At 48.9% G+C, this 23,105-nt stretch overlaps 1 protein-coding gene across 5 annotated transcripts in view; it reads right to left on the bottom strand.

Annotated features, from left to right (window-relative positions):
* The window catches only part of ARHGEF7 (Rho guanine nucleotide exchange factor 7), a 125,573-nt gene extending 105,278 nt beyond the window's left edge, over positions 1-20,295 (bottom strand). For 3 of the 5 annotated variants that reach the window (XM_086482091.1, XM_086482092.1, XM_086482095.1), the window contains exons 1-2: positions 20,131-20,295; positions 3,550-3,636 (exon numbers count right to left, since the gene is read on the bottom strand). In XM_086482091.1, coding sequence (XP_086338217.1) covers positions 3,550-3,636; positions 20,131-20,295 — 252 coding nt within the window. Of the gene's footprint in view, positions 1-3,545; positions 3,637-20,130 lie in introns of all 5 variants that reach the window. The other 2 variants (XM_086482093.1, XM_086482094.1) reach the window with 2 other exon arrangements.
* Positions 20,296-23,105: the final 2,810 nt, after the last annotated feature.

Below are 23,105 nucleotides of genomic sequence, written 5' to 3'. Positions count from 1 at the left end.
TACGTAGATAGATTCATCTACATCCATCATAAGCAGTGAAGCTTCAAAGCAGAATAAACTGCTCGACCCTACAATTATTCTAAGCAAACACTAACAGTTTCCAGAAGGGAAAAACAATATGGAGTCACAAATTCAGTCCCCGATTGAGGTCGTAGGAACACTTTTTTATTAATAGGTCTCCGCTCTTTGTATCTACCTACAAAAAACCTGTATTAAAAAATAATTTAACAAAAAGTACTTGCAGAACATTCTTCTGGTTATCTCTTGAAACTTGCTCTGCTTTACCAACCCATATTTCATCTTACAGAGGATTGCTGCAAGCTCCAGATTAAGTACTGGGTTTGCTCTGGAACATTTAAACTTCAAAACATATTAGGAGGTGTGGGAAGGGAGCCACTCGTTTCCTTTGAGGAATAGCAATCCTCCTCATTAGAATTGGAAATATCCTTTCTGAATATCCTGCTATCTTTCTAACAGCCCGAACATCCTCGGAAATAAGAGGAAGAAGATAAGAACAACTTTCAGACACCAGAAGATTTCCAAACCAACAAAGTTCCTCACCTTTGCCCCTTATTTTTAGGGTAGGAAGACAACAGTCATCATAACCTCTAATAGAAGGACGCCACAGAGGAAAGCACCCCAAAGAAGCCATCTACTGCTGTGCAACTTTCCGTTAACCACAGCAGTTTATCAAGTTCTCAGACATGCCATAACAAAGTCTCCAAAGCTGGAACCATACAGAGCCCCAGAGCAAGGCAAGGAGCGCCGACACAGTTTTGTAAAAATACGTTTCTCCTACTTCCAAGATGAGTTCAGATCTGGGAGCAAAAAGTGCCCGTGCAACGGCGAACCCAGACTAACCAAACCAGTACCATGCTTTTATCACCCTCGCAAAATTACATAGAGAGATCACCTGATCCAATTACATATAACTTGAATTCGACATCAGGCTCAACTGCACCCCTTGTAGGGCCATGCAAAACTCCACATTGCGGAATACTCGTTAGGAAAAGCATCTTACTAGTGCACAGAACAAGGTCATATATCCCCACACCACTCTAGAACTTCCTCTGATACCATACTATCCAAACGTTTCTACTATTTAAGGCATCACATACACAGCCACCACTTTGTCAAATATTTATACTCACCATTAACTCCTGATTAGCTAATCTGCCCTCTCTGAAAATATCCCCTTCGCTGCTTCCAGAGATGCTCCTCACCCTCTTCACTCAATACAATCTCTAAACCCGATCGCAACTAAGGAAGCATCACACAGACACTGCGCAGAGGAGCTATGGCATCTCCCCAGTTCCCACAGCGAGGAAGGCAGAGATCCATGAGGGCTGACTCACACCTTGCTAAAGGAGACAGGAGAAAGAGCCCAGGATCAGCAGACAGCCGAGAGGTCCCTGCCAGCTACTCACTGGTTGAATCCAGGTTGCCATTCCTCCCATCTTTGGCCGCAGCTAGGGGGTTGGAAAAATTAATGAGAAAACAACAGGGAACGGCCAACATACAAGCCGTAAATACGCACACAAGAGGCTCCATAAGCCCAAGCATTTGTGCTCCTTCCTGACAGCCTCTCAACTCTTCTGCTAGCTTGGGAGTAATTCCTGTTCCAACATGCTGAGCTGGAAGCTACTGCAACCGGTTACCTCCACGTAAGAAAGGAGTTTCCGGCAGTCTTGCTGAGAAAACCCTGAGGCCAGGTTAACAATTTGACTATGCCCAAAGATATTCAGGCTCTGAGAGTAAGACCAAAACAACCTTTTCCTTTAATCATTTTTCTTCACTTTCTTGTCACTCTGAGGAAAAGAGCTGACAAAAGCTTTCTGCAACTACAAAAGAGAGACCAAACTGCAACACTGCAACTATTCCCAGCCTGTCACAATTGAAAAAAATTCAAGCTTCACGACAGAGCTGCTGTAGGAAGGGAGTAAAGGTGAGGAGGGGAGATATTCATGGTATTTTTCCACTTTTTACTTTACCATTTGCAATACTCAATTTATTTCTGAACTGAGGTTTGAAGCGCCTCCCACCCCAATCCTCTCTAGCTCATGCATGTCTACCACTTGACTTTTCAATCAGCTCTCGCACATGAGTGTTCAAAATGTGAAAAACTTAATGCAGCCCTAAAAAAGGGAAAAGGGGAGACAGCTGCTTTAAGGCAAAACAGAATGCCTGAGATAACCCAAAGTTCACCCCAGAACCTGGTTTCTGGATATTTTAGAACTTAATTTGGTTTTTGTCTCCCAACAAATCCTTGAAGATACCCTACTTATTGGGGGCGGGTGGAGGTGTGGGGTGGCAGAGAAAGGCAGGTAAGAACGTAAGGTCTTATTTCATAAGGAACAGTGCTAAAAGCGGTCTTAATGTCCATCTTCCCCCATGACGGAACCTAAAATTAAATGCAAGTCCTGTAAGTATCATTAATTTCACTAATGATACTTCACTGTTTAGAGGCCTCAGGAAACCAATCAGAGCCTTTTAATGATATTCTGTAACTGCTTGGCAAAATTACAGGCAGGACTAGAGGTACTGTAAGAACCTGTGAACTAATTAAGGCAACACTTCACTAATTTAAGTTCAGAAGGACCAGAAACCATTTTTTCCACCCAAAAAACGTCTCTAAGAACTGAAATTATAATACCGCTCACTTTCCAACACAGAGAAGTTGCAACCTGTTTTCAATCGCATCGGTTCCTTCCCACGCACACACATCAAGTAAACTCGACAGCAGCACGTACTTGCTATAGCTAAATATACTGGTAATATATGACTACCTAATTTGCAGCCCTGTGAACGCGTGTTTGGAAGAGATGTCAGTTTGCTGGGCTTTTATGTAACAAATTTAAACAGCACCTACCATTTTCTTTAATTAGTACTTCATTTGGTTATTATCGACTTAATTTCTATAAGCCAACCCCGGCGCATCAGAAGCGATTTCACAAATAAATGGGATGCAATCCATACCTTTATTACCAAGAATCCACTTGAATAGAAAAGCAAAGGTTTTATCCGCAATGGAGCCAGACAAACCCAACCGCTGGCACACGGAGCCCCGGCAGCGTCTCCCCGCTTTACCGTGGCGGAGGGACGGGGCTCGCCTCCCTCAGGGCTCGCTAAGGAGAGGCGAGGCCCCCACATGCCCCCTCCACGCGGTACAGCACATTTCACACTCACGCCGCCAGCAAGCCAAGCCACCCCGCGGCGACGGAGGCCCGGCCGGGGCGCAGCCGTCACCGAGACCCATCGGGCGGCGGAGGCAGCCCTAGGAGAGCAGCGCCGGCTTCCCTCAATCGCCCCCCGGGCCCGCAGCCAGGGGTGGGGCGGTCGCCACCATCTTGTCAGCCGCCCGCCACCGGCCGCCCCCGCGTCCCCGGGCACAAAGGGAGGGCAGCGCCGCCTCCCGCGGCGCCGGGCGGGCAGGGGGAGGCAGAGAAACACACCCCCCCTCCCCAACCCCCCGGGGATGGAGCCGGGCACCCCCAGTCCGACCACCCCTGCCGCCCCCGCCGGGCGCTGCCCGCCGCCGCCCCGACTCACCTCCAGGCGGAGGGAGGCACCGCAGCCCCGCAGGAACTCGCGGATGTTGCTCAGGCACTCGCCCTCCGTCCGCGGCTCCGGGTACACCTGCAAGAGAAGAGGCGGACGGCTCAGCCCGGGGACCGGCACGGCACGCCACGGCACGGCACGGCAGCCCCCGTCTCCCGCTCCCCTCACCTCCCGCTCCCTCCGCAGGCGGCGGCGGCAGCAGCAGCAGCACCGATCGCTCCTAGTGAAGGGGTTGAACCGGGAAGTAAACACCGAGCACAGGAAATGGCGTGCGAGGGCAGGGGGCGGCGGGCAGGAGCGCGGGCAGGGGTGCCCCGGCCAAGCGCGGCCCCAGGCGGCTCTGCCCCGCCGTGAGGCGGGCGGCGAGGGGAGGGAGGGAGGGAGGCGCGGCCCGGCCCGGCCCGGCCCTCCCCCGCCCCGCCCCGGCTGCAGCCGCAGGCCCGGCCGGCGGAGGGGAGGCGGGGGCCGCCGGTGGGAGCGACCCCAAGCCTCGCCGCTTAGTATTTTTTCGTGGTTTTTTTTTTTTTTTTAAATAATAATACACCGCAGTGCCATTAAGGGTTTGGGCTGAAGGGCGGGGCGAGGCGGTCCCTCGGGCCCCGGGCTGAGGGGGCTGTACGAGGGACTGCCAGGGGACAGCCCCTCCTCGGGACGGCGTCCCGCCCTGACCGCAGTGAGACATGATCGTGCGCAGGGTAAAACGCCCACGTCGCGGGTGGCCCGTGTCGTTTGTGGGGCTGCGCCGGTGCCCCCGTTGGTTTGACTTCGGTTCACTCCTAAGTACGGGTTTTCTAACAAGGAAATGCATCAGAAATGCCCCAAAGACCTCAGCGGAAAACCACTAGAGTTAATGATTACCAATTCCAGGGTCCGATGTTAACGAAGTTTGTTTATCTGTAGTTTATTAAACAGCTGCAGTCTCTTACTGCCCCAGAAGAAAAGCAACTTCACAAAGAGGAAAACCTTGACGGAGCTTAAGAGAAAAGGGCATTTGGCAACGCAGCCGTGTGCTCTCTGCAGCCACATTCACGCTGCCTTCAGTTCAACCCCTACCCTGAAAGTCAAGTGCAGACCTTCCACGGAAAAGCAGCCAGCCTCACGGACTTCAGGGCCATGACTTAACCCACCACAGCTTAACTCAAACTCTATGGGCACGTAAGCATCATTTCACAATAAATTCATTGATTTCTATGAAGTAGTTTAGCAAACAAAGCGTTGCCCAAACTGAGGTAAGCAAACCCGCAGCCCTGGACATCCCATGCTATTGGAAGGGGAAAGCCTAGCACAGAAGCGCACTGCAAGTCACTGGAAGCTAAGGTGGCAACGCGTGGTGTCGTGTCCTTTGGTTATGCTCTACACTTGGAAGGAAGATTTGTTAAACGCACGTGTATATCAAGGCTACATAAACCCACAAGCATAATTCATCCCCCATAGAACTGGGAACTTCACATAACGGTCACTCCAAACACTGTATCGAGCTGAAACCAAGGTAGTGCCTTCCCATATGTTTATAGGGTATCAAAGGTATCTCTGACCCTATGATACCACAAAAATTAACGAATACAACAGCATGACAGGGTGAACCTGGTACAAAGAAATTTAAAACACAAGTCGCTATCACTTTCTAAACACAAAATGCAGATGAGTTTTAAATGAAAGCCACTATTTTGTAATACAAGGAATTTGGTAGCAATACAAGTTCAAGAATTTTCCTTTCCTCAAGCAAACACACACACCTCAAACTCCTCAAATTGTTTGATACTATGATAAACCACTGTGGGTTAATAATAACCCTTTTACTACATAAAAACGTAAAAGGAACACCCAAAGAAGTCCTACATGGGTACAACAGCCCAAAAGATAACCTCAGTAGACTTGGAAAGGACACAAGCAGTGAGAGAATACCCCTGGAAACATCAAGAGCTTCATCCCTCTTGCATTGCTTTTGCTGGTTTTGCATTTACTGCTTGTTATACTTTTTTATTACTCCGATTAATTTACTTGATTCTAGTAAGAAATCTCAATCTTAGTCAATTGTGCCAACATCTCTTGTTAGAAAGGCTTCCCAAGAATCCCATTATATTTCCATGTTGATGCTTCTCGCATGGTACCTTCTCCACACTCCTAATACCTACACAATAATTATATAGTTGCAGTTTACAACTTTTTTTCCTTAAATTATTTGCATAATAACTGGTTTTGATCTCCCTTTATGGGTCAGACTTCCTCCTCTCTTTTTTGCACCCAAAATTTTCTTCACAGAATCGTAGAATCACTAGGTTGGAAGAGACCTCTAAGACCATCAAGTCCAACCATCAAACCAACACCACCATGCCCACTAAACCATGTCCCAAAGTGTCATATCTACATGGTTTTTGAACACCCCAGGGATGGTGAGTCCACCACCTCCCTGGGCAGCCTGTTCCAATGTTTGACCACTCTTTCAGTAAAGAAATTTTTCCTAATGTCCAATCTAAATCTCCCCTGGTGCAGCTTGAGGCCATTTCCTCTTGTCCTATCGCTTGTTACTTGGGAGGAGAGACCGACACCCACCTCACTACAGCCTCCTTTCAGGTAGTTGTCGAGAGCGATAAGGTCTCCCCTCAGTCTCCTCTTCTCCAGGCTGAGCAACTCCAGTTCCCTCAGCTGCTCCTTTATAAAACCTGTTCTCCAGACCCTTCACCAGCTCCGTTGCCCTTCTCTGGACACGCTCCAGCACCTCAATGTCTTTCTTGCAGTGAGGGGCCCAAAACCACACACAGGATTCGAGGTGCGGCCTCACCAGTGCCGAGTACAGGGGCACCTTCACCTCCCTACTCCTGCTGGCCACACTACGTCTGATACAGGCCAGGAGGCTGTTGGCCTTCTTGGCCACCTGGGCACACTGCCGGCTCATGTTCAGCCGGCTGTCGACCAGCACCCCCAGGGCCTTTTCCGCCGGGCAGCTTTCCAGCCACTCCTCCCCAAGCCTGTAGCGCTGCGTGGGGTTGTGGTGACCCAAGTGCAGGACCCGGCACTTGGCCTTGTTGAACCTCATACAACTGACCTCAGCCCATCGATCCAGCATGTCCAGGTCCCTCTGTAGAGCCTTCCTACCCTTGAACAGATCAACACTCCCGCCCAACTTGGTGTCATCTGCAATGTTACTGAGGAAGCACTCGATCCCCTCATCCATATCATTGATAAAGATGTTAAATAAGATCAGTCCCAATCCTGAGCCCTGGGGGACACCACTTGTGACCAGCCACCAGCTGGATTTAACTCCATTCACCACCACTCTCTGTGCTCGGCCATCCAGTCAGTTTTTTACCCAGCTTAGAGTGCACCTGTCTGGGCCATGAGCCGCCAGCTTTCCTAGGAGAATGCTGTGGGAAACGGTGTCAAAAATTTACTAACATCCACCTCATTAACTAGGCGGGTCACGTGGTCATAGAAGGAGATTAGGTTGGTTAAGCAGGACCTGCCTTTCATGAACCCATGCTGGCTGGACCTGATCACCTGGTTGTCCTGCACATGTCACGTGAGCGCCCTCAAGATGAACCGCTCCATAATGTTCCCCAGTACCAAGGTCAGGCTGACGGGCCTGTAGTTTCCTGGATCCTGCTTCCGGCCCTTCTTGTAGATGGGTGACACATTGGCAAGCTCCCAGTTATCTGGGACCTCCCTGTTGACCACAACTTCTGATAAATGATGGACAGTGGCTCATCAGGGCCTCTTTCCATTCTGAGAAACCTTAAAATTACTTCTACTCCTCAAAGAAGTATAACCTCCAACAAAAAATCACGGTAAATCTAGAGTTCTCTTGAAAGGGACAAACGTCTTGTCCCATAACATAATCCACATTAACACTCCTTATTCCCACAGTCCCCACACATTACGCATAGAACACAGTAACTGTAAGAAATCCAGATATAGGTACTATGACTTCCTAAGAGACTGCACATACCTCATAAAAGACTGCACAGCACCTGGAAATAGGCCCCAAAAAAGGGGTGAGGAGGGACATCTGATTAGAGGAGGGCAAAACCTTCCAATTAAAGAAACAACAAGCAAAGAAAACCCAAACCCTTCAAATTGTCCTCTTTCAGGTCTGGAAGTTTAAAATATATGCCAAATATACATTTGAGACTTCAGCCCTACCAGCATTCTAATGAATGTTTCCAGTTAAAAATCATCTTCCTTCAAAAGAATACAGCAAGTTTTAGTAAATCTTTAGATATGCCATTTTTTCTCTCACAAAACAAGGGAAAAGATTTCCGTGGCGATGCAAGAAACAGGCTACGATTTTTCTCAGCTCTATGGCTACAGTGGCATTTTTATCCACCAGGAGACAGAAGCATACGGGTAACGAATCTAAAAATATCTTAGCATTTGTATCCTGCCAGAAATTTAAAGTGTTAATGATCCCATAAAAAGAAGCAAACCCATTAAGTTATTTACCTGGGAAATCTTAATGGGATTCTGGCAACCTTCTATAGATGACTGAGAAACAGAGTGAGGGACCCGAGTAACAAACCCGTCCCCCTGATAGAATCTCAATGTGCAATTACATGGGCCAAGCCCGTGTTAAAATCACACCTATGGTATATGACACCCTCCACATACAGTTATAGGAAGGTCAGGAGGGTAACCTCTCTCTCACAGATCACATTCATAGCCTCACGGACTACTCAAAATGTAACATAACATAAATGCAAGCAGACCACAGGCAGGTAAGTTCTAGTCTGCCCGAAAGACGGCAAATACATTCAGAGAGAAAGAATGAACAAAATAAAATAAAATTAGAGTCAGACTCCAAAAATACTTAGCTTAATAAAAAATAGATTGCATGTACATAAACCAAATTAAATAGGTTACACATTTTCCTCTCCAGTATTTGCTTCATCCTCTTGCTTTCATACACCAATACCATTACTTCATTAATAGGGGCTGTCTTCTTCTTATACGTCTATACAACTCCTAGCACAAAGAGGCCTCAGTGTCCAACTGGAACCTCTGTGTGCTCTAGTAATACAAATAAAAAAGGTTAATAGTAATTAGAAAAGACAGGGAATCCAGAGGGACCTGACAGATTCTTAATTAGGGACCGGGGCTCTACGGTGGAATCCAAAGAGACAAGTGGAAGATAATACACAGAGCAGCAACAGTTTAAACCACTTCTTCATGGTTCAGGGACAGGTTCTGATTAAGATTTAATCTCTCAGGGAGTAGTTCTGGAAATCACAGATAATTCAATGAGGACACTTGTGTGATGCACCACAGCTACCAAGGAGTGGAGTACATTTTCCGCCATCCGGAAAAGATGGGAGGACACTGTGCAATACAAATAGATGGTACCTAGCTAAAACTAATGAAAAGGGATGTAATGTTAAGTCTATGATTTTAATCAACAACAACGCATAAAAATGGCAATGCCTGTCTCTCAGGCAGTATCAAGAAAAAGTATGACAGGGGTGGTCTTAGAAAAAAATGAAAAAGGCTATCATTGGTTCATTTGGGCAGGGAAAGTATATGAAAAAAAAAAGCAAGGAATGTATAAAATAATGAGTTTAAAAGAAAAAAGTCCTTCAATTGCAACGAATAAAACAGAAATTAATAAAAAGTAGGAGACATCTTCAGCTACACGTATGGAAAACTAGCTGTTTACTTGCATTTATCTGATGAACAACTTGACAAAATGGGTCAAAGGAAAAGAGGTGTATGAGGTCTTTAAATATAAATTGCAATCTGCCACGAGGGCCATAAGAAGATACTGAATGACAGTGGAGTTACGACATATAAGTTAAAAATAAAATCAATCATTTACCTAGCATGACATATAATATGTACAACATGGTTTACTACGTAAGAAGACTACCTCAGCTACCAGAAAGTAGAAACTAATAGAGAACATAACAGGTAGCTGCAAACCACTCGGCATTCCAGCAGAGACTTAAAAATGTCCTGTTCAAGAGTCTGGCTGCCCAAGTCTGAAGTTCAAAGACTCATCCCTCAAGTAGGGATGCTAAGGTAAAACCTGGTAAAAAGGCAGCCCTGCACTGTGAAGAGTATCACAGAAAAATGCAACCCCAAAGGGAGGCGTTGTAGGGACAGGGTGGGCAAGGGTGCTGTCCTCAGTCACAATCATTTTTCCTGCACGCTGTTCATCCTGCCTGGAGCCTTTCACACCCCACCCACCTTGCAGCAGGAAACAGTTTTCCGTACAGGTTTCAGAACACCTTGTACACACAGAGCATTACCACCATCCAACTGGTAAAAATACGATAAATGAACAATGCAGCAAAGCTAATGAAAGGGTCCTATTGATCACATTAGGTCCCACAGCAGCTGTGCTTTGTCTCCAGCCCCTTTGAGTTGCTAAGGCACAACATCAAGGGCAACTGATCTTCCGATGGAGCACGGTGCCACAGAGGCAAACACCTCCTGCACAAGTGCTGCAGTTTGTCACCAGGGTTTCTGTTTAGGGATCAAAATGAGATTTTTTTCAAAAAAGGCCATTCTCACAGTAACCTGGTCTATGAAGCTGCAGGTGATTCACTGTTCACCAACTCCTGCAGGTTCCTTCCCTCCCCACTGCTCCCAGCTGTGTTACCTCCTGCCTGTTCCTGCACCCATCCCTGGCAAGGCCCATCCCTTGCGGCATTTGGGTTTCCTGCTCGGTCCTCCACCCCAGAGCCCTTATAAATTGCACCCAGCAGGGATGGGAAAGAAAGAGTGGTGTCCCAGCGATGCCCTCCATAGCTACACAGGAGGACATCGTTTGCTTCTTGAGGAAGCATCCATTGCTAGGGACCGATGGCAGGTGCGGTGCTCCCACCATAGTCAGTGAACAAAGCTGGGCTCACAGGACTGCGGATAGAGCCCCACGCTCCTCCCAGGACAGCAGGAGTCACAGCTGCACTTTAAAGGGTTGCATCTTCCATGCCTCTAAGTGAGGAGCACTCTGCAGGTGAGCCCAGCCACTTAATGGATCGCACATCTTGCTGGTGGCATTAGGTGACATCAGCAGGATGCTATAATTAAACCAAAAACACAGATCATGATTCTCAGCAAGGCACAGTTTTGTTTTAAAATCAGGTGTCTTGATGGAGCACCAGATCTTACCACAGTACAACCCCTAACATTCTGTGATGGTACTGTTCCTGCAGTACTGTAGCTCTTTAGTACTGACTTTTCCCAGCCTATAAAACCTGCTGCCCACAAACTTTTCAATAATAGGCCACGCAGCAGTTACCATGTGCTACACACCTGTATTTTGGCATGAGGAAGCCCCTGCTCTGAAAACACGGCAGCAGGCAGTCAGCATAGACAGTAAGAGCTAGATCCAGTAAAAGACTGAAGCTCCTAAAAGCCATGCATTAAGGCGCCCAAATTTTAAATTTCCAGGGTTCACACAAGAATTCACCTAGGCTCTGCACACAGCACAAAGGGGAAAGCAGGTGTCTTAAAACATGCCCTAAAATTCTTATATGCTGAGAAGGATACCTGGCCTTGAAGTTAACCAAGAGCTAAGACAATGAAGAAGGCAAAAGCAAGAGTACATCTATGTTCTTGATCCCATCTGGGACATTAACACAGTGAGCCTTCATCTGCTTAGCATCCCAAACTGCAGTCATCTTGTGGACTTACAAGAGTCCTTTGAGTGTCCTTTGGAAGAACTCAACAGTGCATCCTCTCCGAGAAGTGATAGATGCCCCACTTTTTATGAAATAATTTAGCATGGAGGTTCCCAAACCTCTTGCTCTTGGACACCACTATTAATGACAGACACAGCAGCAGCTCTTAGATCCCACTGCCTCGCTCCATAGCCATCAGCATGGCCAACCTCACATCTGACGCTTTTCTGCTGCTACATCACCACACCAGTCCCTGTACTCCATCCTTCCATCTGTCTCACCTCAGACCACACAACACCACCTTCCAAACCAGCAACTCTAATCCCACTTTCAGCCCTACTCTTCCACCACACAAATTTATCCCACCACCTTTCCTTTACTGTCCAATGGGCCGTACCAGCTCATCAGCCACAGCTCCATGCTCCCTCAACTTCCACCCTGCTATGGCACCTGCAACCAGAAGCACTTTGGTTGGCTAAAGGCTCCTCCAGCTCTTTGAGTTCTTCCCCTGCCCATGTTCAGAAACGCTCGTCTGCTTAACCACCCTTCATTAACAGTGACCTACATTCAAACACACTGATGTTCTGCTTTAGCTCCTTCAGTCCCTTATCGGAAATAGCCCTCAAAAACTAAGTTCACCTAAGTGTGCAAAGGAAATTTACAGTTTGGTTAAAATGCCAGCCAGGTCTGTGGCAGCCTTGATAAACTGGTTCTTTGAGTCTTACACAACAATTATAGCCACTTTTTTTCTTTAATCTGCCCCGTGAAAATGATACTGTAAAACTGATACAGCTGTTTGAGCTCACTCTTTCAGATTTGCACCTGTATTAAACAATGTTCAGGAAAACAGCACGTTCTTTGCAGTGGAAGTACTATACTTTTGTCATTTCCCTTGGTCCCTGATCAAATTCCCATCAAAGCCTATAAACTGACTCCCAGGAGGTGGGTATTCAACCAAGCCCTAGGATACAAACATGGTTAGTTAAGGGCACTAAGACATTCCCGGTGGCATTTTTGTTTTCTCGAGTTTTTATTATTTTTTTTATTTCATACCAAAAAACCCCTACATTAAGACAGCATTAAGAAACTGAGAATGCCAAGCACGTACAACTTAGTAAATACAAGACGAACAGCTGCCTTTGCAACTGCAATTACAATCCACTTGCAGGGCCACCTTGTGAACTGAACTAGGCAGGAGTCCCTACTGCAACACATGCACGGGAGTGTGCCTGAAAAATTTTGCATATACACATAAGAGCATCTAGTTGCAGCTGCATGAGTAATCTCCTTTCCAGTGTTTCCTAAATGCTGAGAACTACTATTCCCAATTTCTGTGGTTTTGCTTATTTTCTTGCTATTTCAAAGAAAAAGAGGCAATCAGCTAGCTTGCAACTGTCATTAACCTCTGCAGCACCATCAGCCTCAGGCTGCAGAGCTCCAGGGCCACCAGCATTAAGTGCCTGCTGGAAGACGTGCATTCCCCTGAAGCCGCTGAATGGGAAAAGCCTGACAAAGTGCTGCTCCAGGTGTGGGCAGCATTCAGGCAGGGCTTGGCAAGAACCTACCGAAAGAGTTCCCCGTGAGAAGGGAGGCTGGTGGGTAGGGATTTCGCACCCCTCCTCACGTAAACCCTGCAGCATTTCCCACGCAGCATCGCTGTTTTGATGCAGCACGAGCTCAGGCTTCAGGAGTCCAATCACTCAGGGTTTGTTTATACTGGGAGAGCTCTGCTGCTAGATATGCTGGCATCGCTCCTCGGTGTGGATGTAACATATGCCAGAGAGGGAATTCCTCTGCCAGTCTAACGGTACCACTTCCCCCAGTGACATTAACGAAGCCAACAAAAGCACTTCTCTGTCAGCACAGCTGCACCGGTGGGGGATGGTGTGCGTGTGTGTGTATGATTTTTACTGCTTCTCCCCCCCTCCCTCTCTGTGAAAATATTCCATAGGACTACCAAAGCCCTATAGTGGAGACCCTCTCCTGGGCAAGCTGCCAACATTGTCCGATGGCGCTTCCTGCAGAGCAAGAAAATGGAGACCTGAACGAAACGCTCCTGGACCCGAGCAGCGCTTCACGGGTGCCAAAGGTCCATGGTGAGGACCGGCACGACGGGAACTTCTTGTGGACGAATCTGGCCACTCCTCCTCGACTCTGCGGTGCCGGTGGTGGGTGATGGCAGCAGCCATGTCGTACTGAGAGATGGGGGGAGAAGGTGGCTTTGCTCTAGGCAGTGAAGTCGGGGAGAGCGCAGGAGTGTCACACTGGCTGAGGATCAGGGAGTAAAGCTCAGCCAGCCAAGGTGCAAGACTGACACCGCTGCCACCTCACAGTATTTTTGCAAGCCCTGTCATGCTTGAAATGTTTTAAGGTTCCAGCTCTGCAAATCACAGCCACTGGGTAACAACTAATTAAAACTGTCATTTAGGAAAGATGCATACTAAATTCCCCCAGTGGTTCAAAGCCAGATTTTAAGTACACATATATATACACATATAAATACACTTACATACTCTATCATTTGTAAACTTCAGTTTTAAAGCCAGACTTTCAGTTTTTCTAAGGCTTGAATTACAATCTTAAACATTTTCAGCTGAACGATGTGGTGCCCTCAGCCACCAGCGCACAGTAGTAATCAGAGGGGGAGTGCTGGTGGCATCCCCACAGCTCTTCCTTTTCCCCACACAGACACAGCATTCAGAGGAAGGTCTGGGTAGCAGCAGGGCATCTGAAGGCTAAGGAATTGCCTTTGCTGCTGTCCATATTATGTACAGCCATAGAATAAAATGTATCTAGAAACTGTGGAAAGGACACTAATGAGAGTAAAACCAGCAAAACTACATCATCTTTCTGTATTTTCTCACAAAAACAATTCAATCACCAACAGCTTCCTTTACTGCCCCCTCTTCTCAGGGTCTGGCGCGCCCTCATTTAGTTCAGTCTAGACCCTTAGGCATTAACAGGCCCTGGTTTTCAAGGAAAAAGAGAGCAAACACAGTCACAAGTCCTCTGCTTCCTCAGCGCACACAGGCAGACCATGTTTCTCTGGATAACACCCCCGTCACCAGAATTACGGAGCCAGTGCATACAGAAGTGGGAAAAGTGAGGGCATTCTCCTTCAGTGCACACCTGCTCTCACAAGACAACAGGAGTAACGTGGCAAATGACAACGTGGCCAACGAAAACTCTGTAGACACAGGCCTGAACGATCCCACAGGAAGCTCACAGCAACCCTCCTGAGAACAGCGCATATTCAGGAAAAAGGCACTCTAATGACTTTGCTTGGGATAACTTGCCCCTGGCGCTTTGCTTACCCTCGCAGTGCTTCCACCCTGGAGCAACAGCATCTGCACGCACGCCAGCACTCTCCGAGCACGCAGCCACGGCAGGCACAGCTGCCTGGTGCGGATTATTCTTGCCAGAAGCACAATAATCTCCTTGGGAGTCCCTACATAAGGACTGTCACCAGGAGGGGGGAGAAAGCATATGCACATTAAAATGCAGATTTTGCTTCCTGCCTCCCAGGTCTAGTTCTACGATGACCTTCTGCTGTTGCTGCAATACCAGCAGCTGCAACACCTTCCCAACAGATTTCAGAGAGCCAAGGCAGGACAGTCCTTCAGTTCAGCCAGGCAGATCCCGGTACCCTCACCAGGGCTGCAAGGGCAGAGCCATCCTGCCAGAAAAATTTTCCAAATTCAGACTGCTCCAGGGCAATGAGCACCTGGCAACTGCTACCTTAAGAGTCACCTCTGCACCACTGGTGGGATGTTCACCACGGTCCCTCAGCTCTGCCTGAGCTCCACAGTCAGCTCACAGCTGGCGTTGCACCCTCTGCAAAGGTATTGGGCTATGAAAATCACCACTTGTTATTAACTCTGCCTCCCAAACACCTTCCCTTTCTTCTTCCTTTGTAACACTTGAAATACCACATTCAGTTCACACCTTGTCACAACAGGACAGAAGGACTTGGCCCTGATACATGCATGCGAAATCAGAGACAACTGAACATAAAGCTGCCTTTGCCAGAGCCATAGGTGCACACATCCATCGTGAGGACAAGGCTGGTGAGACAGCTGCCGCATGTGGCAACCCGAACCCTCCTTTTGGGGACTCTGACTCCCTTTCAGTGCTTGTGCTCATACCCAGCAATTCATTTACCTCATGAGTCGCAAACAGTTAATTTCTTGCTAGATTACAATTCAGAACATCTCATCTATCCGAAGACCCCCATCCTTAAAAAGAGAATCATACTAATATAGGAGGTATTTTTAAGAAGATCCTAATCTTTGCTGCCTTCAGTCCTGATACTATCCCAGTTAACAGCCAAATTAACATTAATGCCAGTACCCAATCCTCCACGGGGAGAAGGCAGTTTTCTTCCAGCCACGCACCAAGCCTCAGCCAGCAAGAGAGAGCTGTATTTATTTTCCCGGGGCCAGCCCCGTGCCGCTCCTCTCACGCCTCGGCGATGCGGGAGCAGCGAGAAGAAGCGGCTGTGTTTTGGATCAGCCTCCCACGCGCAGCAGAGCAGCTTCTGGGCTGTTTAATCCTACGCTCGGCGCACGGGCTGGGGATAGTCTGTTCGATGGAGGGGGGCCCAGGCGTGCGAGACCCAGCCGCGCACCCAGCGCGCTTCCCCGTCCCCTGGCTTCAAAGCACCGAACCAGCTGCTCTCATCCCCCCCAGGAGCCCCTAATGGGAAGGGGGGGGGGGGGGGGAACCACGAGGTGCCAAATGGCTGCTGCATCGCATCCCCCGATGCCTCTTCCCCATTTTCCCTGAACGGAACAAAGCTGTCCTCAAAATGATGCTTTCTGTCGAACAGCTGACCAAAAATGAAAGTACAAACAAAACTTAATGGAGCATGAAGCCTCATATGACAAGGAAAATTCCCGCTCCAGTTCTGATCTCTGTTTACAACATCAAAAGTGGGTCAAACTGGTCTGTGATGGAGGAATCTGTTTGGAAAATGATCTCTGCGAGGAAAAGCATCTAAGCGGCAGACAACCGCACTGCAATGCTTCCAGTGGGAACCTCTCCCCTGCCATCAAAGTAACTCAGTTTTACAGCGCAGGGTTGAAATCCTGCAACTTGAAACCACAGCTTTTCATTCAAATGACTCGAATTCAGCAATTCCCTACCCTTTAGAGCAGATCAACTGACCAGCGTGTTTCAGTACAGATCTCTGCGCTTTAAAAAAAATAAGACATGGCTGGGTTTGGTGCAGGTGGGGGAAAGCTGTTGTGGCTTTTGTGGTAGTGTTCTGGGGGTTTTTTAAGTAACTGCTTTCCCCTTCGATCCTTTCCCATGTTCGGGATAAGGTTATTGAGCAGTACCATCCCACTGCCTAACCCAGCTGTTTTACTCCGTCATGGTAGCTCTCTAAAGGCAAATGAATCGTAATGACATTAAATGGGAGCCTAAAAATGAGAGAAATAGTCTGTAATAACATTACTTTCCAAAGTATTTTCATTCAGAATTCTTTGAATAAGGTGAATTTACTATCTGTCCTTTGCTGTTGTTCAAAATAGAAGAGGACTGTAATGTAAACAAATTTAGACAAAACTTCCTGACAAGAAGCTCTGTACATTACTCCATGCAAGAATGGTATACAAACACACAGCAACCTAAAGGAAGAACACACTAACTAGCCTTGAGACCCACTGATTCGTTTTATCAACTTAAGAAAAAATCTGTTCTTTGACCTTCAACTGCTTGATTCCTTTTATGGCCACCCAACCTTTATTTAGTAAAAATCTATTAATTACCCTCAGGGTACCCGAGGCTTTAAAAAGCACAAAACCGAATCCTCCTTCTAAATAGTTTTTGAAAGAAAGAAATGCATTTATAGCATTTTCTAGAAAACATCTTTTTAAAAAAAAATCAAACTGATAAACATTCCTTCTTATTTATAATTTTTTTTTAATGTTCTGTTTGGATTTACTTACTACTTTTATTTACAGAAAAATTAGCTCTGTGAATCTTCAAAGCATCTGCTGATGTCAGATATTTATAGAAAGTTATGATCTCAAATTATTTTAAGAACTGAATCAGTCTACATCCCCCCCATCTACACCTGTGGGGCAAACCTTGTATCTTTTAGACTTCAGAAATGTCCAGTTTGAACTGGAAGCTTTCAGGACAAAAAAGGAATAAAAGGGCTCATATCTAAAATGCACTCAGTATAAAAAAAACCATAACAGAATGAACAATAGTAGCAAAAAGACATTGAAAAAAATAACGTAAGACATGGAGTGATGTAAATTTTATGGTTTTATTAGCGAATGAAAAAAAAAAAAAGAAAGTATCATGGAAATAGCTCAGACTTGTAACAGCAGTTGAAAGCATGAAAGAAGTACGTGGTATATACCCTTGAGTTTGTGGAAAAAGAATAGTCACAAAGTTGGATGGGAAAAGGAGTTCATGAGTCTCTCAGATGCATCTATGAATTAGAAAGTGATACGTGAAAGGCCCACAAAAATAAGTACAGTTCCCCTCACAAAAATAAAGAGCCTCTAAGTAAAAAAAAGAAAAAAAAAATTACAAAAGGGTTACTTCTCCTCAGACTTTAACTAAGCCAAAGCCAGAGGAGGCACACTTAAGTCGGCAGGGACCTCAGCAGCCGCCCGTCCCAGCGCCCTGCTCAATGCAGGGTGACCTCAGGGAGGTGGGAGGCTGCGAGGCACCAGCGTTCCTCCCGCCCTGGCTGCCGTCCCAGCCCGCACACCACCCGCTGCCAATGCTGAGCCTTCGCACCATGAGGTCCACGAGAACCCCCCTGCCAGCCCCTTGCACGCTAGGCTGGTGGCAGGGTAGGCTGGGGGGAGCCGTGCCTCTCTGCAAACCCTCCTCTGGGTGTGGGTGCCATGAAGGGACCCCCTGCCTGAACATTCGACGTATCCTCTGATGCGAGGAGAGCGCCTCTCACTCACACTAACCAAGCAACTCCTAGTTATACCATACACAGAAAAGCACGTGAAGATGGGAAACGCTGTTCTAACACTTACTCCTGTCATGCTCTTTCATTTATTTCGTTGTTCAATAGAGCCCATTTCCCAAATTGGGTTCAGGACCCCATTTTACTAGGCTTGACATCCACACAAGGCGAAAGACTTCTTCTGCCCCAAAGCTCAGGGCTCAAAGCCACGGGATTTTGGAGAGCTGCACAGAGAGAGCACCTGGAGCGGCACAGCGGGACAGGCTGCTGAGACTCTCCTCGGGCTTGGTGCCACCAGGCAAGAGAGCCTGGGGACAAGGAGGCACAGGCAGAGCCTGCCCGAGTGGGTGGGCAGCCAGGCAGGGGATCCAACACTGAGGGGGACCCTGCCCTCAGCCCCGTGTCACACATGTCACTGCAGATGGCAGAGCAGGACATTTAGCTGCTACTGAGCTGCAGTTTACAGCCCAGTGTACGGGACAGTAGCTTGCACCTCACATACCACGGCCACAAAGCCGCAGTGCCTCAGGAACGGGCACACGTCCTCTTTGGCTCTATCACACACCCGCTTCTGGGGAAACAGTGGTGGGGAAAGCTGGCGGCAGTGGCTTCGGCTGTCCCAGCTAGCTCCACCAGTCACCGTGGTGGACCCCAAGTGACCCACGCTCACACCACTACAAACACGCTGCGCCCACTCTCATTACTTCCATCACCTATCAATAGCACTGCGGGCTCCCGCGGTGTTTCCACATCCCCATGCCACCTCCTAACTTGCTTGTGAATTTAGAGGGGCAGGAACGACCTACAACATCCAGTAGAGTGGTACTTCAATCGAGGGCCAGGACCACCACGCTACAGTACAAAACAGGGACAACCCCCGTCAGTGGCAAACTGAAGAACTGAAGGGAGACAACCCACCCCACCGAGCACAGGGCACTGGTTTTCAACTTTGTGGGTCAGCAGACTACCTGAAAAAGAGCCACAAAAGGTAACAAAAGCCCATTGTCAGCAGGTTCCAACGCATGGAGTGGTCAGCCAACTGCAAAAGGTGAAAAATACGGTGCTCTTTTCAAGCAAGGAGTTTTCCCCCTGAGCACAGCAGATGACCTTCATCAATCTTCTCTTCACCACGTCGTATTAGCTCACCAGGAAAGTTTTGCCAATACGTGGATCACTACATGCACTACATTGTTGGAATGCCAGGTGAGACAACTGCATCGTCCCAAGTCTTGGGGCACAGTAACACAAATTAAAACACTCCCCTGTAGTTGAGCTACGACAGGAATTACGTATGCACACACAACACATAAAAGTTACCTGACAGAGTACATTTTCTTCAAACGCAACACTGAATAGAGCTGCAACGCGGGTTTTTTCAACCCGAAAAGAATGAGATCTTTTTTTTTTTTTTCCCCCACAGGCTACCAAGCAGTAAAAGACCCAAATAACACTAAAACAGCCTTCAAGAAAACTAAGCATCAAACACTAAGATGTCCTTCAGAGGCTGGAGGGGATGAGCTGAATCACCTCCCAAGTGAGGTGAGGCACTGACTATTCCAGCAGTTGCGTAGACAAGTTTGCAGCCGGCTCGTGAAATGCCAAAAAAGGTCCGTAAACCCCACCACCACCACGGTCCCCCCCCAAAAAAGATGCTTCTCCCCTGCACGTCCAGGACTTGGGACGTGGAGATCGGAGCGGTTTTTTTACGTACAACACTTGCAAAACCGCGGCCCTGAAGGGGAAAACCCTCTTCGGCCAGGCTGCCGGCCCCCCCCCCGTCTCGCCCCAGCCCCCCCGGGTGCACCCCCGACTGCGGCCGCCGCCGCCCCCCCCTTCCCGCCCCACCGCGCCCTTCACGCCCCCCCCCCCCCCCCCGCCCAGGCCCGGGGGGACCCCCCCTTCCTCCCGCGCAGGCGGAGGCGGCGCGGGGGGCCCGGCGGCGGGCGAGGCCGGGTCCGGGGGCGGCGGGCCCGGCTGCACAAAGGGCGGCGGGGAAGGGGGGAACCGGGCACTTACTTTGTCGATGGTGCCCGGGAGCAGGCGGTCGAGCAGGCGGCAGAGCACCACCCCGTCCTTCAGGGAGGACTGGAGGAAGCCCTCGGGGTCGGAGATGGTCTTTTTGGGCGACTCCAGCACGCCCAGGGCGATCAGCCACGTAACGGTCTGCTCCGCCGAATTCATGGCGGCGGCGGGGCGGGGGTCGCGGCACCCCGCGCCTCGCGTGGGTTTTGTGTCTCCCCGGGCGGGGGCTTCAGGCGGAGGCCGGCGCCGCCCCCATGTGAATGCAGATGACGACGCCCCGGCCCCGCCGCCGCCGCCGCTGCCGCCGCCGCTACAGACACATGCAGCTGCAGTGCCGCCTCCTCCCCGCCCCCCCGCCACCACCACCACCACCACCGCCGCCGCCGCCGCCGCCGCCCCGTGACATCACTGGCAGCGGCGGCAGGCGGCCCCGCCGCGCGGGGGCAGCGCGCCCGCGGAGAGCCGCGCACCGCTGCGCACCCGGAGGGGCGGCCGGCGGCTGCCCCCTAGCGGGCGGACGGCGCCTCCGCGGGCGCGCAGCGAGGCGCGGCGGGAGGCAGCGGGTGCCGGGGAGCGAGCCGCCGGGCACCGGCGGCCGCGCCGGCGGCCGCCTTTATTTGAGGGAAAGTTGCCGGATCCCCAGACCCCTCCATTCCCCCTCGGCCTAGGGAACAAGCCCCCACGGGCCTCCGGCGAGGGGCTAAGGGCGACCGGTTTCATACCGTCTGCCTCCGGGAGCTCCAGCAGCGGGTTCCTGGCCCGACTGATGCCGTTAACGCGATTTTTGCGTTTCCTCGCCGCTGCCGTGCGCAGGGAAGCCCGTTAGGGAGCCTCGGCCGAGCGGCCAGATGGCTGGCTCACCCCCGGCGCCCTCCATCCCCACCACCACGCCTGCGGCTCGCCGTGTGCCTCCCCAGTGCTCCTCCCGTGAGCTCCCACCCTTACAGCCTTCGGCACGGGTTGGAAAGCCAATGTGAATACTCAGAAGGGCTGGGAAGGCTACCCTGAGGTAGAGCGGTCAAAGCATTCCTGTGCTTTTTGTTCTGGCAAAACCCATTCCTCAAGGCTTTTGGTTGAACAGGACCCTATGTGCCATCAGTATTTGGTTGTTAGAACCTGACGTGGGCTCCTCAGGGCCCCTCTGTTGCCATCAGCCTCCCTGATGCTGGAGAGGCGATGCCACGCTCTTCCCACCTTTGCCTCGCACCCTACCCAACCCCCTCAAGGGGCAAAACCGCCTTCAAGGCAGTGTTAGAGTGGATGTTGCCAACCCTGAACTCAACTCTGTGGTTCTGCTGCCAGCCTGGCTCGTCGCGTCCGCTGTTACCGCAGCCCCTGAGCAGCAGCTCTGGTGGGTGCTTTTCCTGGCCCAGGGTCCCCTCCTGAGCCGCAGGCCAGCCCGCACGCTTCTCAGAAGGACAGAGGTGTCTTTGGATTTGAGACGAGATAATCCAACTCCAATGTTTAATCTCCTTCTAATCCGTAATAGAAGGAGATTTGCTTAAACTCTGACGCCTGAGGTGTGATACCTCTTCTAAAATTTGTTGGCATTAACCATCCGAAACTTTGTCTTTCCTTTTTCCCCTTCCATATATATTTTGAGCAACACCTTCCTACTGGAGAGCTGGTTAGCCATGAAGAACACAAACGTGCCTACTTTTTGCCATCGGAAAGCCATATCTCCAGGGAGGCCTTTGAAAGAAACTTGCCACAGGTGGGGGAACCGTTTCCAAATCTTTAGAGGAAAAAAGTGGAAGTGCCCGAAAGACTTAGGAGCGTACCAACCCCTTCCTCGCTTCCTTCCTTGTCAGGCTTTCCCCTACAAGGCATTTACTGCAAACCACCCCAACGCCCTGCACTGCTCCCTTGTTTTATCCCATCCTCCTGCATGCCCCAGTACTGTACACCACAAGCTCGTGGGACAGATATCTTGCATCTGCACCATCCAGCTAGTGGAACCCATGCCATGGTGGGAGTTTTGAAGTAACACAAACAATAAAACATGTAATTATTGTCAATCTGCACTCCTTCTTTGTTTCACAATTAAAGCTGTTCTGATTCTCTTCTGTCCTGACTTTGGTCCCACTTTTGCTTCTAAATCATAAACTGATGGTATCTTTCTTTAAGCACCCATTTTCATAATGTCAAAACAATCTAAACTCTTTCTGAAGGCATCAAGAGGCATGATTTTAACCACCTTTTTTCACAAAACATTTTAAATATATGCAAAGCTGAAAAAGTCATGTTGGTACTGACTCTCATAAATAAAGGATAGATATGGGGCACATATGTAGGTTCAGGTAACTTTCAGGTCTTAAATCGTTTTACACAAGCAAAGAGATTTTTATATTTTGATATTTTTTTCAATTTAATACTATCTGGACCCTTTTTTGAACAAGAGAAAAAGAAATATTCTATTATATATGGTCAGCCAGCTTTGGCAGAGATCTAGTAGATTTAACAACGCATTATTTTCCATAAATAAAGATTAAGCAGTTAACAATCTGTTTGGTCTTTTCTAAGCTTTTGTCATATTCTTACCAGAAGTTACTAAGGAAACCAGGTAGGCACAAGGTAGAAGGTAAATTTCTGCAACGGATTAGCAGGTAGTTGAAAGAAAAAGCAGCCAGAATAAATTGCCAGTTTTCAATATGACCAAAAAGTTACCAGTAGAGATATTTCCTCTGTTCTGCACTATAAATTAACTGAAAGTCACCAAAATGCAATTGTATTTCTGCGGGTTTTATTTAGTCTTTTAGCCTGAGTAACAGGTTTCAGAGGAGGGAGAGCAGGAGAGGAAGGAAATAGCAGGCAGCGAAAGCTGCTGCTTCATTTCGGACTCTCATTTGCCATTTTTCATTTTCAGCTGTTACTGCCTCATCTGCCTGCCCCTGCAGCAGCAAGGAGATGCTCTGGCTGGATACATGACTCTGCTTTCTCCGTGCCAAACCAAGGTCAGGATTTCAATG

The sequence above is a fragment of the Leptosomus discolor genome, chromosome 1 (assembly GCF_034619465.1).
Source record: "Leptosomus discolor isolate bLepDis1 chromosome 1, bLepDis1.hap2, whole genome shotgun sequence".
Taxonomy (NCBI): domain Eukaryota; kingdom Metazoa; phylum Chordata; class Aves; order Leptosomiformes; family Leptosomidae; genus Leptosomus; species Leptosomus discolor.
This window is presented reverse-complemented; position numbering and strand designations above follow the sequence as displayed.